This window comes from Ammospiza caudacuta, chromosome Z, assembly GCF_027887145.1.
Source record: "Ammospiza caudacuta isolate bAmmCau1 chromosome Z, bAmmCau1.pri, whole genome shotgun sequence".
NCBI classification, from domain to species: Eukaryota; Metazoa; Chordata; class Aves; order Passeriformes; family Passerellidae; genus Ammospiza; species Ammospiza caudacuta.
Genome location: NC_080632.1, coordinates 49,328,701 through 49,348,901, shown reverse-complemented (window position 1 = coordinate 49,348,901; position 20,201 = coordinate 49,328,701). Strand labels below are relative to the sequence as shown.

General features: G+C 35.5%; 1 protein-coding gene across 1 annotated transcript in view; it reads left to right on the top strand.

Annotated features, from left to right (window-relative positions):
* The window catches only part of IPO11 (importin 11), an 84,537-nt gene that overhangs the window by 40,819 nt on the left and 23,517 nt on the right, over window positions 1–20,201 (top strand). Inside the window, exons 21-29 of the mRNA XM_058823356.1 lie at window positions 609–725; window positions 2,098–2,211; window positions 3,353–3,468; window positions 4,930–5,006; window positions 9,892–9,971; window positions 10,553–10,633; window positions 12,955–13,050; window positions 14,551–14,664; window positions 15,550–15,671. Of these exons, the coding sequence (XP_058679339.1) occupies window positions 609–725; window positions 2,098–2,211; window positions 3,353–3,468; window positions 4,930–5,006; window positions 9,892–9,971; window positions 10,553–10,633; window positions 12,955–13,050; window positions 14,551–14,664; window positions 15,550–15,671 (917 nt within the window). The remainder of the gene's footprint in view (window positions 1–608; window positions 726–2,097; window positions 2,212–3,352; window positions 3,469–4,929; window positions 5,007–9,891; window positions 9,972–10,552; window positions 10,634–12,954; window positions 13,051–14,550; window positions 14,665–15,549; window positions 15,672–20,201) is intronic.

Sequence of the window (20,201 nt, the reverse complement as noted above, 5' to 3'; positions counted from 1 at the left end):
TCTCCTGTGTTTGTGTTCTTTACCATAGTCATTATTGTTGTCAGTTAGTAAAAAGTGGAACGAGATAAGTATGCCAAAGTTTTATTTTGGTCACTCAAATCTAGCGGATGTGTTTCCTCATTTCATTTTGACTTCCATGTTAATCTCAACTCTCTTGAGAGCAAACAAACCAAAATGCAGAGTGCCTCTAGACTGTAAACACTGGAATTTTCTAAGATGTCTTTTTTGGTTCAATATTTAACTTTTATTTACTGGCGCAAAAGCTGGAAGACTACTTTTGGTTTGACTCTAATAAAGTGCTCCTTCTGGAGAGACAGCCTGTTTTACCTGTGAAACCACATTTACACTTACCAAAACTTGAAATGGTGTATGTTCAAACAATTCATGTTTGAACTGGTATGTAGGGGTAGATCTGAATTTTTTTACCTTGCTTAGTCAGGGATTGGGTAGTGTGCTTTTTTGCAAATGAAAGAGTAATATTTTTCCACACTTTTTAAGGGTTTTCAAAGTTTACATGTTAGAGTTTTAAGCATATGGGAAAAGTACCATTTCATGTGACCAGTTATATTTTTGATAGTCTAATCTGTGGTTCTTTATTTTTCTTTTAGTATCTGGAGTCCATGTTTACACTGCTCTTTCAACTACTTCAGGAAGTAACTCAATGTGACACCAAAATGCATGTTCTTCATGTTCTGTCCTGTGTGATTGAAAGAGTCAATATGCAGGTATATTTTAATATATGTTTCAGTTTTAGCTTTATCCTAAGAACATGGAGGAGGACTTGTTGTGGAAGGAAAATGTCATCAATTAATAGACTGGTTGTTGTTGTCAGAGATGCCTGCACTGTTGGCATTACTTGGTCCTCTTCTCAATTCTCATTTATCTTTTGTGTAAAATATTAACCTAATTTCCTCAAGTTATGCAAATAATGTATTTTTTGTATTGAATCAGCTTTTAGAGTATTGAAGGAGTTTTGCATCTTGTGGCATTTCTTGCAATTTTATTCTTTTATTTGTGATTTATTCTAATTGTCTTATATCTAAGCAAATATTTTAATCTATCTTACATATTAAAAAAGGTATTTTTGGGGAAAAATGCTTTGCACTCGTAGGGAGTGTGCAGTTAAATTTGTAATTTCTTGTTGATACTGATATGGGTCAGCATTGCCTCTACTTTCCTTAACTGCATGACAGGTTTCAAATACACATTATGATTCTCAGTACTTTAGTGTTAAATTATGTGCTTCAGCTTTTACATGAAGAGTTAGAAGATGGTTTTGCAGAATTAAGCAATGAATAGTTGGCTCCTTTTGTCTCAGGTTCCATTGTGGTGGGTATGGTTTGGGATTTTTTTTCAGCGTTACTGTATTAAGGACAGAGATAATGCATGTCTTTGAGTTTATCTCATCTTTCTATGAGTAATCCTGTCTGAGAGCCGGATGAAGCTTTCGTAATTGTCCCTTGAAGAAAAAGTCAACATGACAGCAGATTTCCCTGCAGTTTAGAGATGCAGCATTAAAAACAAGTTGAGAAAAAACCCCTTGAATGTGTTTAAGTTAATTCCTAATTAAATACTTTCAAAGACAAATAGATTAACCTTTTAGTATTGAAGACCATAATAGAAAATAATACAAGCTAGGACAAAGCTCTCAAAGTTACGCAGTCCAACTTCTGCTCAGTGACTCCAGAGGTTATTCCGTTGTTTGTGTTTTTTGTTTTTTGTTTTGTTGTTTTTTTTTAACTAGGACTGTTTCTGGTTTTAAAGAATGCCGCTTAGGAATCCTGTCAAAGTTAACAATATACTAATATGAAAATACCTCTGTGTATCAAGCTTTATGTACTTCTTGTGTCCTATTTACTACATAAGCTTGCTTGCTGTGCACAAATATCACCATAAGTAATATGTTTGTTTGAGACTACTCTGCAGTCAGAAGTTACTTTAGCCACAGATGAAGAATACAGTGTTATAAAAAGATTTAAGCAAACTGTGTTTTTACTGAGACAGAATCAGCTCCTATATTTTTCAGAAGCTATGCTTTGGATAAGTTATTAGTCTTGTTTCACATATTAAGAAACCAGTTTGTGTTCTGAACTTCAGATACGACCATATGTGGGATGTTTGGTTCAGTATTTACCACTGCTATGGAAGCAGAGTGAGGAGCACAATATGCTACGTTGTGCCATTCTAACCACCCTAATCCATCTCGTCCGGGTAAGGAATCTGAGTCACATAAACATTGTCAGTACTTGCTACAGTTGTTTTTTGATGATAAAACAGCACGTGGTTATATTGCCTGCAGAATCTGTGCTATTGGATACTTCTTTAATACAGACTATATGCTGCCTTCTCCAACCCCTGCTGTGTCTTAAAGAAAATGTAGTAGGACTAGCAGAGACCAAGAGAAGTCTCCTATGACAGTGTCTGTACAGGAACAGACTTAATGAGGTTGAACTTGTGGAAATGCATGACTTAAAAGGATGGTATTGCTGAGGTTAACAGTGGAGAGAAAGTGAAAGGGAAATATTATGAAAGGAGAAATAAAGGTTCTTTCCAAAGTGGTGTAACTTTAAAGGAAGAGGAAATAGATTTTTGCCATAAACAAACTGTAGAAATGCTTTTTTAGTCCCCTGTGGAGACTAAAATATTAGGGTTTTTTTTTTTATAAAAGGTGTATCTCTTGGTGTAGGTAGTCACAAAAAGATGAGACAGATTTGTAGAAAAATCTTTTTCCTTTAAGGCATGTTTGTTTAAGTAAGTAGATAAATACACAAAGAAGCTGCAACTTAAAAGTACCAAATATTTTGAACTTTTCCATTATCAAAATACAGGAATTATGCAAGCTCAGCATTCCACTAGCCTCAGCTCTCTTGAATAGTAATATTACAGTACTCTGTAATGCTGTTCAGTGATTGGCAGTTGTTCCCAGTTTACTCTTTATTGTTCAGAAGTCTCGTGGATCATTTAAAAACTGAATGACTGTCATCGGCCTGTGAATCTTTGGGTAGCTATGAAAATAAACGCATTAGAATATGGCACATATTTTTGTAAATTATGAGAACCAAAGAGTAATTTTTTTCGTAACCTGTAAAACATTCAGCTTTTAGTTGTCTGGTATTTGTTAAACTATTGACCTCTCCAAGAAAGAGAACGACCAGTGAATGTTTTTAGGAATGTATGTTCTTTATATTTTCTTTTTGCAGGCTATTGGTAACTGGATTGTTTAAAAAAACAAAAGTTCTCAAGACATGTTGAGAGATAGCTTAGGAATATTGGGCTATTTTATTGTTATGTGAAATGGAAGCAAGTTCCACCTTTGATTTTCTTACTTACTTTACATTACTTACTTTTTTAGGGACTGGGAGCAGACAGCCAAAATCTCTACCCTTTTCTACTTCCAGTTATCCAACTAAGTACAGATGTTTCTCAGCCTCCACATGTCTATCTTCTGGAAGATGGTTTACAGCTGTGGTAAGAATGTTTTCTTTATTTTTGTATTCCCAGGAGAAAAAACAGTTGTAAAAACCTTTGAATTTGATATGTTCTTGTTACCTTACCTTGACATCTCCTATATCATACCTTTTCTCAGAGGAGAGGAGGTTAGGAAATTTATATACTCAGCTATTTTTAGTCGTGTTTTGTCTTTTATTCATTTTCAGGCAGTTGATACTGAAGATACCGTTCTGTAGCAGGACAAAAAGTCTAGACTCACTATGTGTGAGACTCACTCACACTCTAGACTCACACTGTGAGCTAATTTAACAATTTGGTGTGCTTGACTTAGGGAGAACAGTGAGCCAGTGGATCAGAGCTGGCTGCAAGAAGAGATGTCATAATTACAAGGATAAAATGTGGAAGTTACTTTCTGTATCTCAGACTGTCTGGTGACTGAAGGGACACTGTGCTCAGTTTGCCATGAACCTGATTTATTTGTTTCTGATGCAGCTGATGCTGTAAGAGGGGACCAAATTCTGAAGAATAGGAATACATAGGGTTTGTCTTGAAATTGTGAGCAATTCCTTTGATCTAAATTATAAATGAGCATTTAAATTACAAAGAGCCTACAAATGCTCCGTTCTATATACACAGCAAAATTGAGATTTATAATGCTGGTGGCAGCAAGTAAAGGTGCAAGAGTGTCTCAAAATATAGAATTGGGGCCTTTTATCTGTATCAGTTCAGAACTTTTATATCTTCTTAATGATGCTGATCTTGAGGTTGCTCTTCTGATGTTGGTGCAGAAGAATGATATTCTAAGATGTCTCAGAGCATCAGAGAAATCTGGGGAGCTGGCAGAGACAGTTAGACTTTGAGGGCTTCTTGAACCAAGAGCAGGAAAATAACTAAGATATTTCACATAACCAGACATGTTACTTAAATGTGGTAATCCCATGCTGAAGATCTAGGAGAAAATGGAGTTTGTTGCTGCGGCTTCAAATGCAAGTTTAATTTATAACTACTGTTTTCAAATGTCAGGAATTTTAAATTGTTATAAACAGTGTAAGATAATGCCTCATTTCGGACTTAAAAAAAATATAAATGAGTGAGCTGGTCTGTCACAGCTTCTCCTTTGAGGTTTAGAACACAACATGTGTTGTCCTTGCACTGTAAATATCCCTCTCTACCCACCTTCTCCAAGTTCCTTGGCTGGCTACTTAGACATTCTCACTGTTGCATTTCAGCGCTTATGCTGTCTTTATAAAAACACAGTATGGTGTTGTTCTTTGTTTTCCTTCCTTGGCAAGACCTGTGCCTATACTGATCAGTGTGTTGTGAGGACTATTGCTCTGCTTGAAGTATGCTCTAGGATAATTGTTACACATTGTTGATAACATAGATGGTTACTCAAAGTTGAAATATTTACATCTGTCAAAATGATTGTTTAATGTTACTTATACATCATCTTAAACATTTTGTTTGACCTGTTCTTAGGTTAGTGACATTGGAGAATAGTCCATATCTTACACCAGAGCTCCTGAGAATATTTCAGAATATGTCTGCCCTTCTTGGTAAGTCTTTCACTAATAAAATTTCAGGGTTTTTTCCCTGCTACTTGTTGTTCATGCACTAAGCAATGCTTGTGTGGTTGCAAGTACTAAGGGAGCTTGCAGAATTGTAACAAAAATTGAGGAATAGGTTTTTGTTTTCTGACTTATGATCTCATATTTTATAACACTTATGATCTACATACCCTTCTTTTTTAATAAATTGGAGCTGCTGTACATGAGAGATAAGACAGATTTCAGAGAAAGTTTATAATTTCAGAGGTTATTTTAAGAAGTTTCTGAAATTGAGCACCAAATGTGCCAAGTGTTATTGATACTGATTATCTGGAATATTTGCATGTTCTGCTTGCAACCAGAGTAAAGTTATTAGCTTTTCCCTTATCCAGTTAATAGCAATGTAGGATGTTTTCAAACTACCTAGATATGTCTATAAACACTTGGGTCAAGCACTGAAATGCAGTGCTGGCAAAATATAAACTTAGTAATGAGAAATAGGATTCAATGCTTAGGAAATACTGATATTTCAAGTACTTTTGCTTCATAATTAAAGGGAGTATAAAAATTCAGTGGTTTAATTTTTTGTTAATATGTTTGTGTTTAGATCTTTAGCTGTGCTTTTGAGGTTTCAACACTACTGCAGAAAATGGTTCCATTTTTTAAGAGAAATGTGTTCACAGAATTACAGAAGTTAGCTTTTTAATTGATAATTGTTTTCAGGACTTAATATTTTATTCTATTTCTACTGGTCAGTAGAAAGTTATGTCTTGGCAGGTAGGTGGATTATGATGTCTTCTGTTATTTCCCCTTGTATACAAGATCTCTAATGACAAAACTGCTCTGTTTAGTAGTAGTCGCTTTATGGTGAAGTACTCCACAGCTACTGCTAAAATTCAGTGTCTGCTGAGTCCTGATGACTGTTGTGATCATCCATAACTACAACTTCGCCTTCTGCCTTCTTTTCTGTGTCACTCAGAGGTGGTGTCTGCTGCAGGACACCTGCACTGCATGAATGGCTGTGATTTTCATGGTTTATCACACTGCTAATCTGCTTGACTTAAATTTAGAAGTACTCGGTATTTGTGGCTTATTTGTTTGCTACTGATATTTTCCCCCCAGTCCTCATGTGATACTTTTCAGAGAGTAGAGATGAGTAGAAATGGAAACCCTGGCATACTCTTAGAAAAGAGGTACTCTGGAATATTCTACACTTATAATGTTTTCCTTGTTTTATGAATGGATCCTGGAGAATAGTGATGCTCTCCTTTGGAAAAAAAAATACATTCTCAAGAGAAATTGTTTATTCTGAAAAATGAAAGCTGCGTGATGCTGGTGTAGAGTAAGTAGTACAGTTAAGCTGGGTAGGGTTTCCTTAGGACAAGCCTTCAAACATGCTTATCTCAAACTTTTTTTTAATCAGGCTTGGGAGTGAAACACACCAGCTGATGTGTAATCACCCTATAGGCTTCTGTACTACTTCACTTCCTGAGCATATTTCTGAAAAACTGTTTTTGAGTGTCATGTTTGTCAAAAATTTTGATTGCTACAAATGATGCACATTTTTCCAGGTGGAATGGTTTCCAGTGGAAACCATTCTGATATGCTCTTTGCCTACAAATACTGTTTATATCAGGAGAATCTCACAAGACAGCCTCCACATGACATAGCTATGGTATTGTGATGCTTAAATAGAGCTGGAATTTTGGATTAGCGCTAACCTTATTTTAAAACATGGTAGTTAGAAAACCAGTACAATACTGCCATCTGCTACCCATCATGGAGCTACTTCATTCAGGACACTTGAAAAAGAGATTCTTCACTTAAATCAAGTGCAACAGTATAGTTTAAGGTGCAGCATCTTGCAAAAGAAAACATATTAATCACTGATGATCAATAGTGCTGGTTAATTAAATAACTGTTCAGTTTTAAACATGTAGCAGAATTTTTCTAGTACACCAGTAGCTGCATTCAGCTGAAACTTCCAGCACTTTTAAGTCAGACTCTTGTGTCCTTCTTAGCATGGTGATGTAGCTGTCAGAAAAGGTGAGAAGTCAAAATTGCAAAATCTTGTGTGCCTTAAGTGTCTGAGATAAGGGGAAAAAAGATAATCTCTCCAAGACTGGTTTTCAATTCAGTCTGAAGGCATCAAAGTAAAAGTCAAAGGACAGATGAGGTAAAGGGAAGTTCTGAATAGGTAACTACCATGTTTATGTCTTGTGGGGTGGGGTGGAGAATTAGCAACAAGATGCTCCAGAAAATTAGTTCTTGAAAATACAATGTAAGTAGTATTAACCTCCTGACCTTTATTTTCTGAATTTATTTTTACCGAATGGAATTACTGTAATATATAGGTAATGTAATGATTTTGCTGGTGTGTTTAGCTTCTATATAAGTGTGTAAGTCATTCAGAAAATATGTCAGAGGTGAACATGGACCAAGTAGAAGAGCAGAGGGCAGGGGAAGAAGAATTCATATGTGAGATTTTTGAACTTGAGAAGGGGAAAGATATTTGTAAATATGTTTTTGATTTTCCTTTTTTAACTAATCTGAAAATAATGTGTAGTTGTTCACTTCCAGATATAATTGTCATTATGAAAATATCTTTTTATTCCCATTTCAAGATACTGCTGTTGTTGGAAGTGGATGTAAGAGGAGTTATACAAGTCAATTAGATTTGCCTTTAGAAGCAGAATGTTGCATTTGATATGAAGGCTTGATTTCACTTGCATAAGTGACCAGCCTTCAAAGATTATGGTGTTGTCACTGATGTATAATAAATATTCACAGCATAATAGTCATACCAGTTCAGTACTGGTGCTACTGTTTAAACTCTGTTGAACTGTAATTGCCCTGTAGAGGGATTGCGCAGTCTCTTTAATACATCTCTTGCAATGTATTGAATAATGTGGAATGGAGAAATACATTGATTTTCTTAGGATGGAAGTATTTCTGCACTGAGGCTGCTTAAAATGACAGTTGAATTTGGTACAATTTCAGTTTGGGAATACGGTCATAGTCTAGACATACCTATTCCAAGAAGCACTAAGATTAATGTGCATGTGCTGTATTTATAAAGGTACTGGCAAAAACCAGGTTACTGAAACTGGTCTAACTCCTCTGATCCAAACAAAACTCAAAGGAGCACATTAATGAATTCAGAAAAATGTTTGATTCAGGAAATCCTGGCAAGAGAATTGATGTATAATTAGCTTCTAAATGTAGTTAGTTCAACATGAGGTCTTTCCAGAAAATTTTGCTAAACATTGAGCTGTGTTTGAGTGACTGAGGTTCAGTTATTTCTGTTGCATCTGTCCTATCTGTTTTCATTTTGACCTGAAGTACAATTTTTGCTACACACATTTTATTACCTTTTATTGTTTATCACAGAATGGGAAGTTATGGAAAACTTAGTAGTAATTAATGTTTATGTGACCATTTATTTAGAATTTATCTACTTGCTTCAGTGTCTGAAACTTTAAATATTATTCTATCCAGTAAAGAGAAAAACACAAATGCAGACCTCTAAGAAGAACTCAATGTGTAACTGTAGTAATATGCTACTTAAACTAAACTCATAGTTATCTTGTAATCTTTTGATGAGCATTTTGGATTGATAGGTGATCTCTTTTCAAGTTAAGAGACAAAAATACTCTTAATAAATATTTACAAGATATGACCTGTCTGAGTACTGACATATGAACATACACAGGAATGCAAAACTGTCCTATGGCCATATCCAATGGAAGAGCATCAATATTCACCTAATGAGTGGGGGAAAAAAGAAAATCTGCTGAACCTCCCCAGAACTATACAGATGTTATAATGGAAAAGCAGCCACAGTCATGGCGATAACTGTTTTTGGTAGAACTTTTTATATATTAATATTGCTAGGTGTAAGCAACACTTTCATATGACTGCTTTCATCTAAGCCTTGGGAGACATATGAGGTCTTAGCCAGATGCTTGTTCCATCTGGTGAAGGAATTTTATTTAAAATTAATGTAAAAATATTTTCCTGTTGCTTCTCCATAATGGTTTTATTAGATATTTAAAAGCTGATGGAACTGAGGTCCAACTCTTTTATCCAATGATAGTTTGTCTTCCAAACTGCTTTAAAGGAAATTTATCTCTTTGAGGTTCTTTGGTCTTTTGCCTTGGTTTTACACAATGTGGACTTTCTGCACTATTATCAACATCCATGTGAAACTTTGAAACTTTTCATTTTGCTGTGAGTTCTGCTTATACATGTTCCAGAGTGATTTTTTTTCCTTTAACAGTCTTACAGGTAATGCCTGAGGATATATCATTTTTTCTCTCTTCTAGCTGCTGCTGTAAATCTTCCTCCATGTGTGTCTGTCTCTTAGGCTGGTATTTCTTTATTGAAATACTCAAGCTATGCCCTACAGCTCAGTGTGTGTCAGCTCAATGCCATTTGATATGGCATCTGGGTCAGAAGAGCAGAACTGCAGTCTTTATTTCATTCTTTTTGCTCAGCATTTACTGACTCAGTGTGAGAGAGACCATTTATCTGTAACTGCAAGTCTCTAAAGTACATGTTTCATTTATTCTGTGTTTAATATCTCCTTAACCCAGTATTGCATCCAAAACCTGACTTTTGTTTGTTTGTTTTTCATTTTTAGTTGCCATTGGCTTTTGAGGTTGTAGGATTTCTTGTGCTTCCATTTGAGCACGAGAGCTGTCATCCCACACTAGTAATTGTCTTTGGAGAGAGAGAGAGCAAGCCTGATTGGCACTGGATCTAAGATCTTTTTTCTATTTGTTGGTATCTGGCACTACAAGCTGTGAGAGGAGAAGACTTTTAGAAGGAAATCATCTTGGTTGTACTTCAGTTTGATGATCAGGTTCTGAATTGTGATTTCTGTTTCTTCCAGAGCTGAGTTCAGAAAATCTCAAAAATTGCTTTAAGATCATCAATGCTTATATTTTCTTATCTTCATCTGAATTTTTGGAGGTATGTTACCATTATATAAAGATCCATACTACCGCCTCAGGTCTTTACTGGCAAACTGTTTTTTCTCTCGTCTTGGAGCATGCCATACACACAAACATTTATACTCTTATTCATATATGTGTATACAAACATACTGTTTTAATGTTAGCTCTTTATGGTGCATGGTGGACATTCAGATTTGAGAAATATTATTTAGAATTAATGCTTTGTGGATTGATTTAATAGTTTGATATCTTTATGGTCCTGTGCTGGGTAATAATAGTTACTGTTATTATCCTACCAGATTAAAATTATGAATGTACATGCTAGCAGGAGTTGAACAAGATATTATACCTTGTTGTCACACCTTCTTGATTAGAAAATTCTTCGAGATTGTTTCGATGTCCTGCAATGTTAAAAATGGAACAAAATGCTTAGATTAGATTTTAATTAGTTTAGAATGATGAACATTTTAACAGATACAATCTTTGAAGAGAAACTGGGTCTTTAGGCATATGTAAACCCCTAAGGAACTGAGTTTTGAAATATATACCAATATATAAAATGCATTGCATAACACCTTCGTTTTCATTTTGTTTCAGATGTATGCTGCTGACTTATGTCAGTCATTTTGTGAGCTTTTGAAGGACATAACTATTGAAGGTCAAGTTCAAGTTTTAAAGGTGGAGTATAATGAAAATAATATTCAGAGGCTCAGCTTGTACATGTAATGTTTTCAAGTAGAATTTAGAACATGTAGAAGAAACCAATGTATTTAGCAGAATTTGACACTGGAGTTAAACTGTCAGTGGTGGTTTAACTACTTACTTGAAGTGAGTATAGAGCAAACTTCTCCTATCTTTATTGAATGGCATATGTATGTGGTCTCCATGAAATTCCTTTGTGTACCATACTTCCATTTGTACCAGACACAGAGTTCAAACAATCTTTGTTTGCCTTTGGCATAAGTTGCTGTTGTAATGGCCATAACTGCTTAAATGAAGTTGCTAAAGGTTTTTCAAAGAACCAGAAATTTATATTTTTCACACTGCCTTAAAATGATGTTGTGGAACTCATAGGCTTTTGAAGTGTTAATAACAATGATTTGAATATGTCTTTTAAAGAATTTTGGGAAATAAAGTTGGAATATATGATTGCAAGGTAACTGACTAGTAGCTGTAGTGTACTACTAGTAACAGTGGTTGCACTAACAGGAGGCTCTGTGTTGTTTATGAAAATTTGGACTTGAATTAAATTAATTGTAAATGTGATGGGGGATATAAATCGGATCCCAGCTGTCCCTTTGGTGGATTCACAGCTGGTTCCAGAATCCAGGACAGAAAACAACTGGTGAAGTTCAGAGTCTCCCCTGTTTGTAGTTACTTCTGTGAAGAGCATAAGACCTCTAGGTCTGAAATTTAAAATGTCAGTTCCAGTCTATTCAGTGATATTATTTAAAGTCTGTAGTTGAGCAAATGTTTTATGCAGCAGCTTTTAATCAAATTTATAAAATGGAATTATACTGCTAGTACAGAATAATTTATTCACTTGGGTCCCAGTGTGGCCTTGCTGCAAGATTTGTGTAGTATACTTGGAATACTTTCCTAGCAATGCCCTCTTGATTCCAGAGGGATAACTGAGCTATCATCCTTGTAAATATTTTTAGAAAAAGTTTTGTCAGGCTTCACTGTGCTGACTTGTGAAACAGAAAAACCCCAAAATCTAGATAAGCATTGGGAACAGAAACACCCGGGGGTGTTCTCTGAAGTAGTTTCATTCAAACAGCTTTCGTGGATTGTAAATGGATATTAGAACAGTAATTAAATTAATAAGGTTGAAAAATACTAATTTGGACTGAGAAGACAATTTGTTGCAAGATTGCTGAGGCTTGATGTGACTTGATTTTATAATTATCTTGACACAGACAATAAAAGATTTAAAAAGACTGTGCAAGGAACAAAGTAGATGGCCAAAACTTCCAGTACCCAGAAAGAGTAGGGAAGAAGTTCTGTTTACCTCTGTTTATAATAAGCCTTTTTTATACCTCTGCATATTAAAGGTCTACAAAGTTGAGAGGCATTGAGAAAGGTCAACTGCTTAATAGTTTTCTCAGTGCAAAAACTAGAGTATTAAATGAAGGTATTGGGAACAAGGTTCAAAATGGAGAAAAAATATTTAGGACAATTTGGTCAAGAGCACAGAATAATTGGTCCTTGTTGAAATTCCTCTGAGGTGGAAGTAAATGGAGACTAAGAGTGTTTAGGTGTGGTACCTTTATGATACCTTTATGTGCTTGAAAACACATCAGTGTGTTCATGCATGTGGCATCACTTTCTCTACCTGGAAGTAGGAGTGAGGAGCCCTCAGCCCATTATTCTCACAGCCTCTGCCCATCTCTCTTGGTACAAGGGTGGAGCACAAACATCTGGGCAAAAGAAAAATGGAAGAAGGCAGGAAAACAAATTACTTCAGGGAACAGCACATGAGGGGAAAGGGATCTGAAAAACAAAGGGTAAAGATTTTAAACATTGGGAACCAGAGCAAGGTGCCCAGAATAGCACCTCTGAGAGCACACCTGCAAGGAGCTGGTAGATCCTAATCAGCAGGCTCTCAAAACATGACATGACAGCTATGGAAATACGCTCTGAACTGCTGGTACTTCACCCTACCAACCACCTCAATCCTCTGCTTTTCCTGGAACCATAACAAGGTCCCTTTTTCCAAACCACCTCATCAACTTTGCCTGGGCCATGGGGAGGCTTGTGAGGTGCTTGGCTAGGTGGGTTTCATTGGCCTGTCAGCTTTAACCAGGTGTATTTATGCAAATCAGGTTTGCAGAATATTTTACTAGAATATAGTTTCAGCAATCTTGGATTTGCTGGTATTTAATGGTAAGCATCCTCTGAGCACTTTATATGTGTACACCAGTTCACATGGGTTTAAAGCTTTGGTTAAGGTTTATGAATGTACTTTGCTAATGGTCTAATTTGCTTTTGTTCTTAAGGTTGTAGAAAATGTCCTAAAAGTCAACCCTGTGTTGGGTCCTCAAATGTTTCAACCCCTTCTGCCATCAGTATTCAGGGGGATTATAGAAGGGGAGGTAAGAGTTCCTTTAACTACTCTCTACTTTTCATTTGGAAAATGAAAGTACCTTCCATTATCTCCAGCTTTTTCATACTGATGTTGTATTTTCTCTTGTTTTAAGAGCATCAGATAGATTTTTCATATCTACTTTAAAAATCTTTAAAGGTAACACAGTAGCACAAGAAAAAACAACCTGTCCAGCACTTGTTTTGTCATGCAGTGTTTGTTTTAATAAAATAACAGAAATTTAATTCTGCTGTTCCACTGTTTCTTCACCATTAACATTTTTAAGAGTTATAACATTAGGCCTAGTGTAACCCTTAGTCAGTGATGGAGTTTTTTATTGTTGCGTGTTTTTTTTTTTTTTAAGACACATACTATTCCTTTTTAATTGTACCTGGATGAGAGAAAAACAAACTGAACCAGGAGAAGATCAACTTGACCTTCTTTTCCTAACTGATATATCTAATATGAAGAGCTGAATGAGTTGTGTGAGATAGTCTTTAGGATTTTGCTGGCTTAAGTGTCGTAACATCTCCATGTTCTCTCTTTGTAGACAACAAATGAGTAAAATCAAATATGCTTTAACTGTGTTGAACCTTTCAGTTTCTAGCAGGAATCAGTGGGTGGAATTCTTTCAGCTTTTTTACATTTTTGATCAAAATCTTTGCTTTTTTCTCAGTTGAAGACCTTCAAATATCAATAAGTAGCTCCAGTATCTGAGCTGGATAAGATTTCCAAATTTAAGCAAGTAATGCTATATAGCAAAGTACATTTTGCTGTTCAAAGCACAAGGATAGAGAGTGGATTTTTAAAATGTCTTCTGATTTATGACTAATAAATTCATTGTACCCCATTTGAAATATATTACTCTGGGTTAGAATTTTCAGGTAAATGTTAGCATTTTGTTTTTCAGGTAGGCTATTTCACAAAATACAGTTATATTGTTATGTGCTGAATTTAATATGAAAAAATCCATAGCTTCTTTTAAAATAACCAAAGATAATATAGTAGTGAACTTATTCCTCTATCCAGTTAATTTTGAGACACCTGCAGATTAGTTTTTGGCAAATGTATTATGGCTTCTATCTGAAAAAAGTAAAAACATCAGAGATACTAAGTGTTCTTAATTTTACTGAAATTGTAAGCAGTAACTTGGAACCAGCATCAACTTCAAAAGTGGTGTTTTAACAGTACAATAAACTGTTAGTTCCTTAAGATACAGGTTTTGAAATTTAAAGTAAAATCACCCTGCAAGTTGAGGGATGAGTCTGTTTGGATGAAATAGACTTTGAAATTGCTTTAGTTTTCATATTGTAAGAACGGAAAACTGGTAAAGATTGCTCACTCAGTCTTCTGTTCCTAGAGGCTCTTAAATGGCAATTTATAATTTAAAATTTCATGAAAGACATAAGTGATGCATACAAGTATTTTCCAGATACTGCTGCTGTGTGTGTCAAATATTTTTCTTTTACTTACACTAAGCACCTTTTGTTTTGGTTTATTTTAATTTCAGAGGTACCCAGTGGTGATGTCTACTTATCTGGGGATCATAGGTAGAGTTCTACTACAAAATGCAAGGTTTTTTTCATTACTTTTGAGCCAGATGGCATGTGAATTGGGTCAGGAGGTAAGGTTTATTGTCCTTTTTTGTCCTTTCGGGTTTTTTGTGTCTTGGTATTTCAGCTGTATTACATAGAGTATTCTTGCCTTCTTTTGATCTGACTAAACTTTTCCCTCTATTATCCATGATTGTTCCTGCCCAGTTAATCTTGAAAAGGGGCTCTTCTCCCTCCTTCTCTCCTTTCCCTGAACACCATGTAACAACTTTTACATGTTCCCATAATTACTTTAAAAATTTTAATGGGATGTTTTTAGAGTCCCTAAATTCTCTTCCTGCTTTATCCCACAATTAGCCATGTAAACCCCCTTAGTTCACATGCAGTTGTAGGGGGAGAATTTCTTTCCTTGTGCCATCTTGATGGATCTTGCAGCCTGGAGGATGGTCTAATGATTCTCCTCTGCATTTCTAGAGTATCAAATTCAGTGTGATTCAGTTTCACTGAGGGTCTTTTGCTTCAGGTGTTCTATTATGTCTTTCAGTGAAATTTGCTTTTTGGGGTATAATACAGTTTTCAAACAAATAACGACCAGTCTTTTTTTTTTTTAATTGGTTGCTGTGTAGATAAAACAGAATAAGTCCATGTGCTCTGTTTCTATGAGACTGTTAGGGAAAAACGGAATAATTTGCTGTCCTGAATTAATTCCCTCTCCATAAATGAAATACATTTCAAGCATCTAGGTTACAGCTAATGGTATGTAGGGTTCAAGGCCTAGAAGCATTGTCATAGAAAATGTAAAAAGTACATGTTGCTTATTACTTCTGTCAGGTATACAACTGTGTAGTGTCTTTCCAAGACTAAATAATGTATTCATTTGCTAGAAAAATTAAGTTCTTTTCTTAACACACTGATGTACTTATAATTGAAAAAGAACATGGTGTTTCCCAATGCAGTCGGACCAAATTCTTGGTAACATGATTGAAATGTGGGTTGATCGGATGGATAACATCACTCAGCCAGAAAGAAGAAAACTTTCTGCTTTGGCATTGCTTTCTCTTCTGCCATCATTAAATAGGTAAGCAAATGTACAATTTATTAAATAAGAATACTTCAAAGACCCTTGGAATTGTTTTTAAAGTATTTCACCATTCTGCAGCTAAATATTCCAATACAAATAGTTTTATTTGCTTGTTGTTCTCCGCCAAGAGAAATTGTATTAAGACAGAAATTCCATGCTACATTATATTAACTTCTTATTTGGCTTCAAAAGAATTACAGTAACCTTTCTTCCATTTCATAGGAAATGTCATTTAGGTAAAGTGAGGAACCAGCAAATTTTATTGTTGGTTCTCATATTAACTTAGAACTATCTGCTTCTCTCATCTGTGATTAAGTAGTTGCTTTAGTTGACATGTTACTATTTTGGTGTCCCTTCCAGGGAGCAGTGTTCAGTTTTCTTTCCTGTTACAGGTGATCTGAACTTTCATTCTGGTTTTCTCCTTTATGACATTAAGTGTAAGAAAGAGGTGCTATGGAAGACTGTGTTGTTTCTGTGAAACACTATAGGTTTTATAGCAAGGAGATTATCCTATTATCATTTCAGTAGCCATTGTCATTCCTGGACATACATAGAAAATGCAAGTTTTAAATGAAAATGCTGAATACACTGACTTCTAAGTTGTCAATACTAGAAGTCATGTATAACACATGTAGGTGAGAGTTCAGTCCATAGTTACCTTCAGATTATTTTTGTGTGTTTGACATTCAGGAAGACGAGACTGAATGAGTTTACATTTAGTCTGTTGGGTTTCCTGACCATTCTTGTCTGTTGTATTGTCTGTCGAGAATTTAGATGTTGCTCCCAAATCCTAAAAGCTACATTAGTATCTGTAGAATATGTAGTATCTGTCAAAGCCGTAGTCTATGTAGTCACTATCTAAAAAAAAAATCAGGGAACACTTATGTGTAGTTTAGAGGCTTCATTGCTTTTTATATGCAGAGAAATTTTTCTTTTTTTTTTTTGATCTGATGGGTAGTCAGGATAACCATCTAGCTAAAGGTGAACCGAGCAGCTGCTTTGAAAGGTTTTTTCCCAGTAAATGTAACAGTATTATGTTGTTTATAAGTATATTTGAAATATTTTAAGGAGATGTTAGCTAAAATGTAACGTGCTGAACTACATCTGTCTTCATGTGAAGTTTCTGTTAGAGGAAGGAAAAAAATTCCTTTAGATAACCATATTATTTTGAACTATGTTCAGCTGTTCCAGATTTCCTGCTGCAAAAGCCAATTATTTCTGGCAGTCCGTAACTTAATAAAACCTTCTCTAATGACAGCTTTATTTTTCAGTTACCCATATAATTTAAGAAAGCTGCTTCTCAAATAAAAAGTCTCTCTTTAGTGACTTTTATTTATGTCAAGGCTATGAAAATTTCACTTATACAATTGATAGACTGCCAAACGTAGCTTCAGACTGAGTGTGTGAAATGGATTCTGTCAATTGATGGTTTCTTTTACTAGAACAATGTGAGTCACTCTGGTTTTGCTGTATCTCAGGGATTATACTACAGATACTTGCTGCGTCCTGTCTCTTCAGGCTTCTTGTGCAACTCCATTTGCACAGTTGAAACAAAAAAAAAGTTTTAAATGGAATACGGTATTTAAACAACGTTTGGATTAATGTGTTTTCAATGATTAATGTGTTGTAGTAATTTTTCCTGTTGGAATGCCACACTAGCCAGTTGCCTTACTAGATTTTACTTTAGATATCCAAGGTAAATGCAGGATTTCTCAGCTGCAAGGCAGAACAGAATTCTGTCTTATGTGGACGGCTGATAGAGGGTCTTGAGAATGCCAAAGTGAGAGTGAGATTCTTCCCTCAGCTTGCTGCGCTGTGGTGGCCAGGATTGGTACCAGTAGCAAGCTCAGATTTTCAAGGTTCTGCTGAAAGGAAAACAGGCGTCTGTGCTGTGTCTAACGCTTTCTGAGAATTTTTTTCCTTTTGCCAGTTGTTTTCTCTAGCCTATAGCTGAAGCACTGGTTTATTTTAGAGAGGAGAGGGAGGTAGTAGACAATAACAGTGGGGGGAAAATGAAGATTACATGTATTCTCATTCTTCCCTCAGAGTTGTTTTATGCATAAAATGTTGGGGAAAGTTTTAAACAGTCACCATTTTTATTCTCCGTGTAGTATTAGTTCATGGATTTTAATTGTTTCTCTAGTTAGTGATCAAGTTTATAATTACAAATATGTGGAACTCTGGACTTTCTGCATTTTAGGGGAAGGTAAAAGGTAGGTTCCAGCATTATTAATTTAAAACAGTTTGACACAAATAATTTTCTGTTTCAAGAACAACACCTTTGACAGTGTCATGAGTGAAGGATTTTAGAGCAGATAAGACAGGACTCAGTGCAGAGCAGTTGTTCACAGTGGCTCTTGGGCTGACTAGTTTGACTAAGCAGATTATGAAGTGACAAATTGTTAGCCACACTAATTTTCTCATCTAGGCAGTACCATACAGAGATAGACGTAATGGCATGCTTTTGGTATCAACAGTAGTGCTGCATTTTAATCATGCGTGCTTGTCCTTCAATCTAGCATCCTGTTTATCTTCTCACAGCTGCACATTGCGTTAATGGTTAGAAATTCACATTAAAAAAAGAACAATAACTGCTACTTTCCTGATTAGTGTGTTGCAGCACCTTTTCACGGAACAGTAATTTCCTGGTATTACTTAGGGCTTTGCCCAAATTAAATGTTATATAATTGTCTGCTTTTGCTATCCAGTTAATGTTAGCTTGTTTTTTGATGTTTGACAAGTACATGCGTTGGCAATATTTTCTGTATTTTGTATTCTTACTGCCTGTTTATCACTCATCCATCCATGTACATTTTCATTAATTTATTAAAAAAATCTTACTATTTCATAAAGTAGGTTGAAGACTTCTGTCTTTAAACTGCTGTGTATAACAGTGGGGACCAATAACATTCAGGCAGGAAGGATGCACTTGTGGAGTGAGTAGCTCCATGTTAAATACATGAGAAAAGTGTGGGTAGACACACAGTAGTTCTAATGGTAATGGCTTTTTGAAAAACATGCAAGGACTTGAAGTTTTTTGGAGGAAATTTGTATTTAAGCTAGAGTGTGACAGGAACCTGGATGAGTAAATTCACAAATGTTGTGATTTTCCTACTGTTATCAGTCATTTGTGCTTGTCTACAACCTTAATGACTTGTTCATGAACATACAGCTGCAAGAGTACTCTTCCAGGCTGAGTTTAGTTTTATTAGATGTGCCCTTAGTCCCTAAAGTAATGACTAGTGAATATGGTCAGTGGCAGCATTCTACCTCTTGTTTGTTGTAGAAAATGTGTGGGCCTCCACCACTATCTAGGGTTCTGCGTTTTGAGCTCTTCAGCATCCTTTGTCATCCTTGTAATTCCTGATGCCAGAGTGGCTAAAATAGTACTATGGCCTCTTCTCCTACCCATATCTATCTATCTGGAAATAATTAGTTTGCTTACTGCAGTGTAATGTCAGTATTACAGTGTTTTGGAATGTCCTTCTCTGGAGATATTGAAAGCTTTTAATGATTTATTTAGCAAAGTAGTTATCTTTTTTATTCCTACAGTTGTGTGTATTTTAGTGGAATGCAACACTGAAAGATGCTAGAGAGTGATAGGAACATTTCTTCTCTAATAAGAAAATGGAAACAGATTTTGGGAGGATTATAGTGTCAATGATCAGCTTTGTTTCGGGTGGTGCCTGATTGTACCCACAGGCAGCATTTGACACCATGTTGAAAGCTAAGCACTCCCCTTCTGCAGGTGAATGTTATTTCCATGTCTGTCACTCTTGAATGGGAGATTGCCGTGTTTACTTTTACTCAGTCAGTGCTTTCCAAAACAGGCCACAAACTGTGGTCCTTGAGGATAGGCTTATTTTTGGTGGAACTACCTGTGTAGAGTGGTACCATTCTGAAGTAGAGGAGACTTTACTGAGCTTAAAATATGAAGTATTTTAATTTATCTTTCTTCATTTTGGTTTCTGGTACACGAGTAGTTTTCATTTTACTCCTTTGAGTTAAGTATGTTTATGTATTGTGGGGAAGGGGTTAAGAGGTTCCCCAGGTTTCTAGTAATTTGTAAATGAATGTCTGCTTTTTCTCATTGTGTATCAAGTCTGATATGTCAGCCAGTATGAGTTCTGCCAGTTAGGTAATTGGCATTTTGTGAGTGTAAGCACTTACAGTATGCAATTATAAATCTTCATAGATTATTATAGAGTTTTGCCTCTGTCATTTGTTAAAATTACTTAGAAATTTTAATTTTCTTCTCAAAAAGTTGTCTATATGTAATGTTAGCTCAATGGTAAGAAAGTGCCTAATAAATGTCATGCTGTCCTCATGATAGTTATGTCCTCATTTATAAAGTCAGAATTTCTTACATAATTACTTGTACATCCTCCTTTCTTTATAGGGATGATTCTCTGAAGCTATTTTATCTTCCCCTCCATTTTTTTAATCCCTTTAGTTAAAGGAATGCTCACCCACGCCTCTAATAGACTATTAGCATTTAAAGGAGCTCTTTAAAATATGATTTTGCAG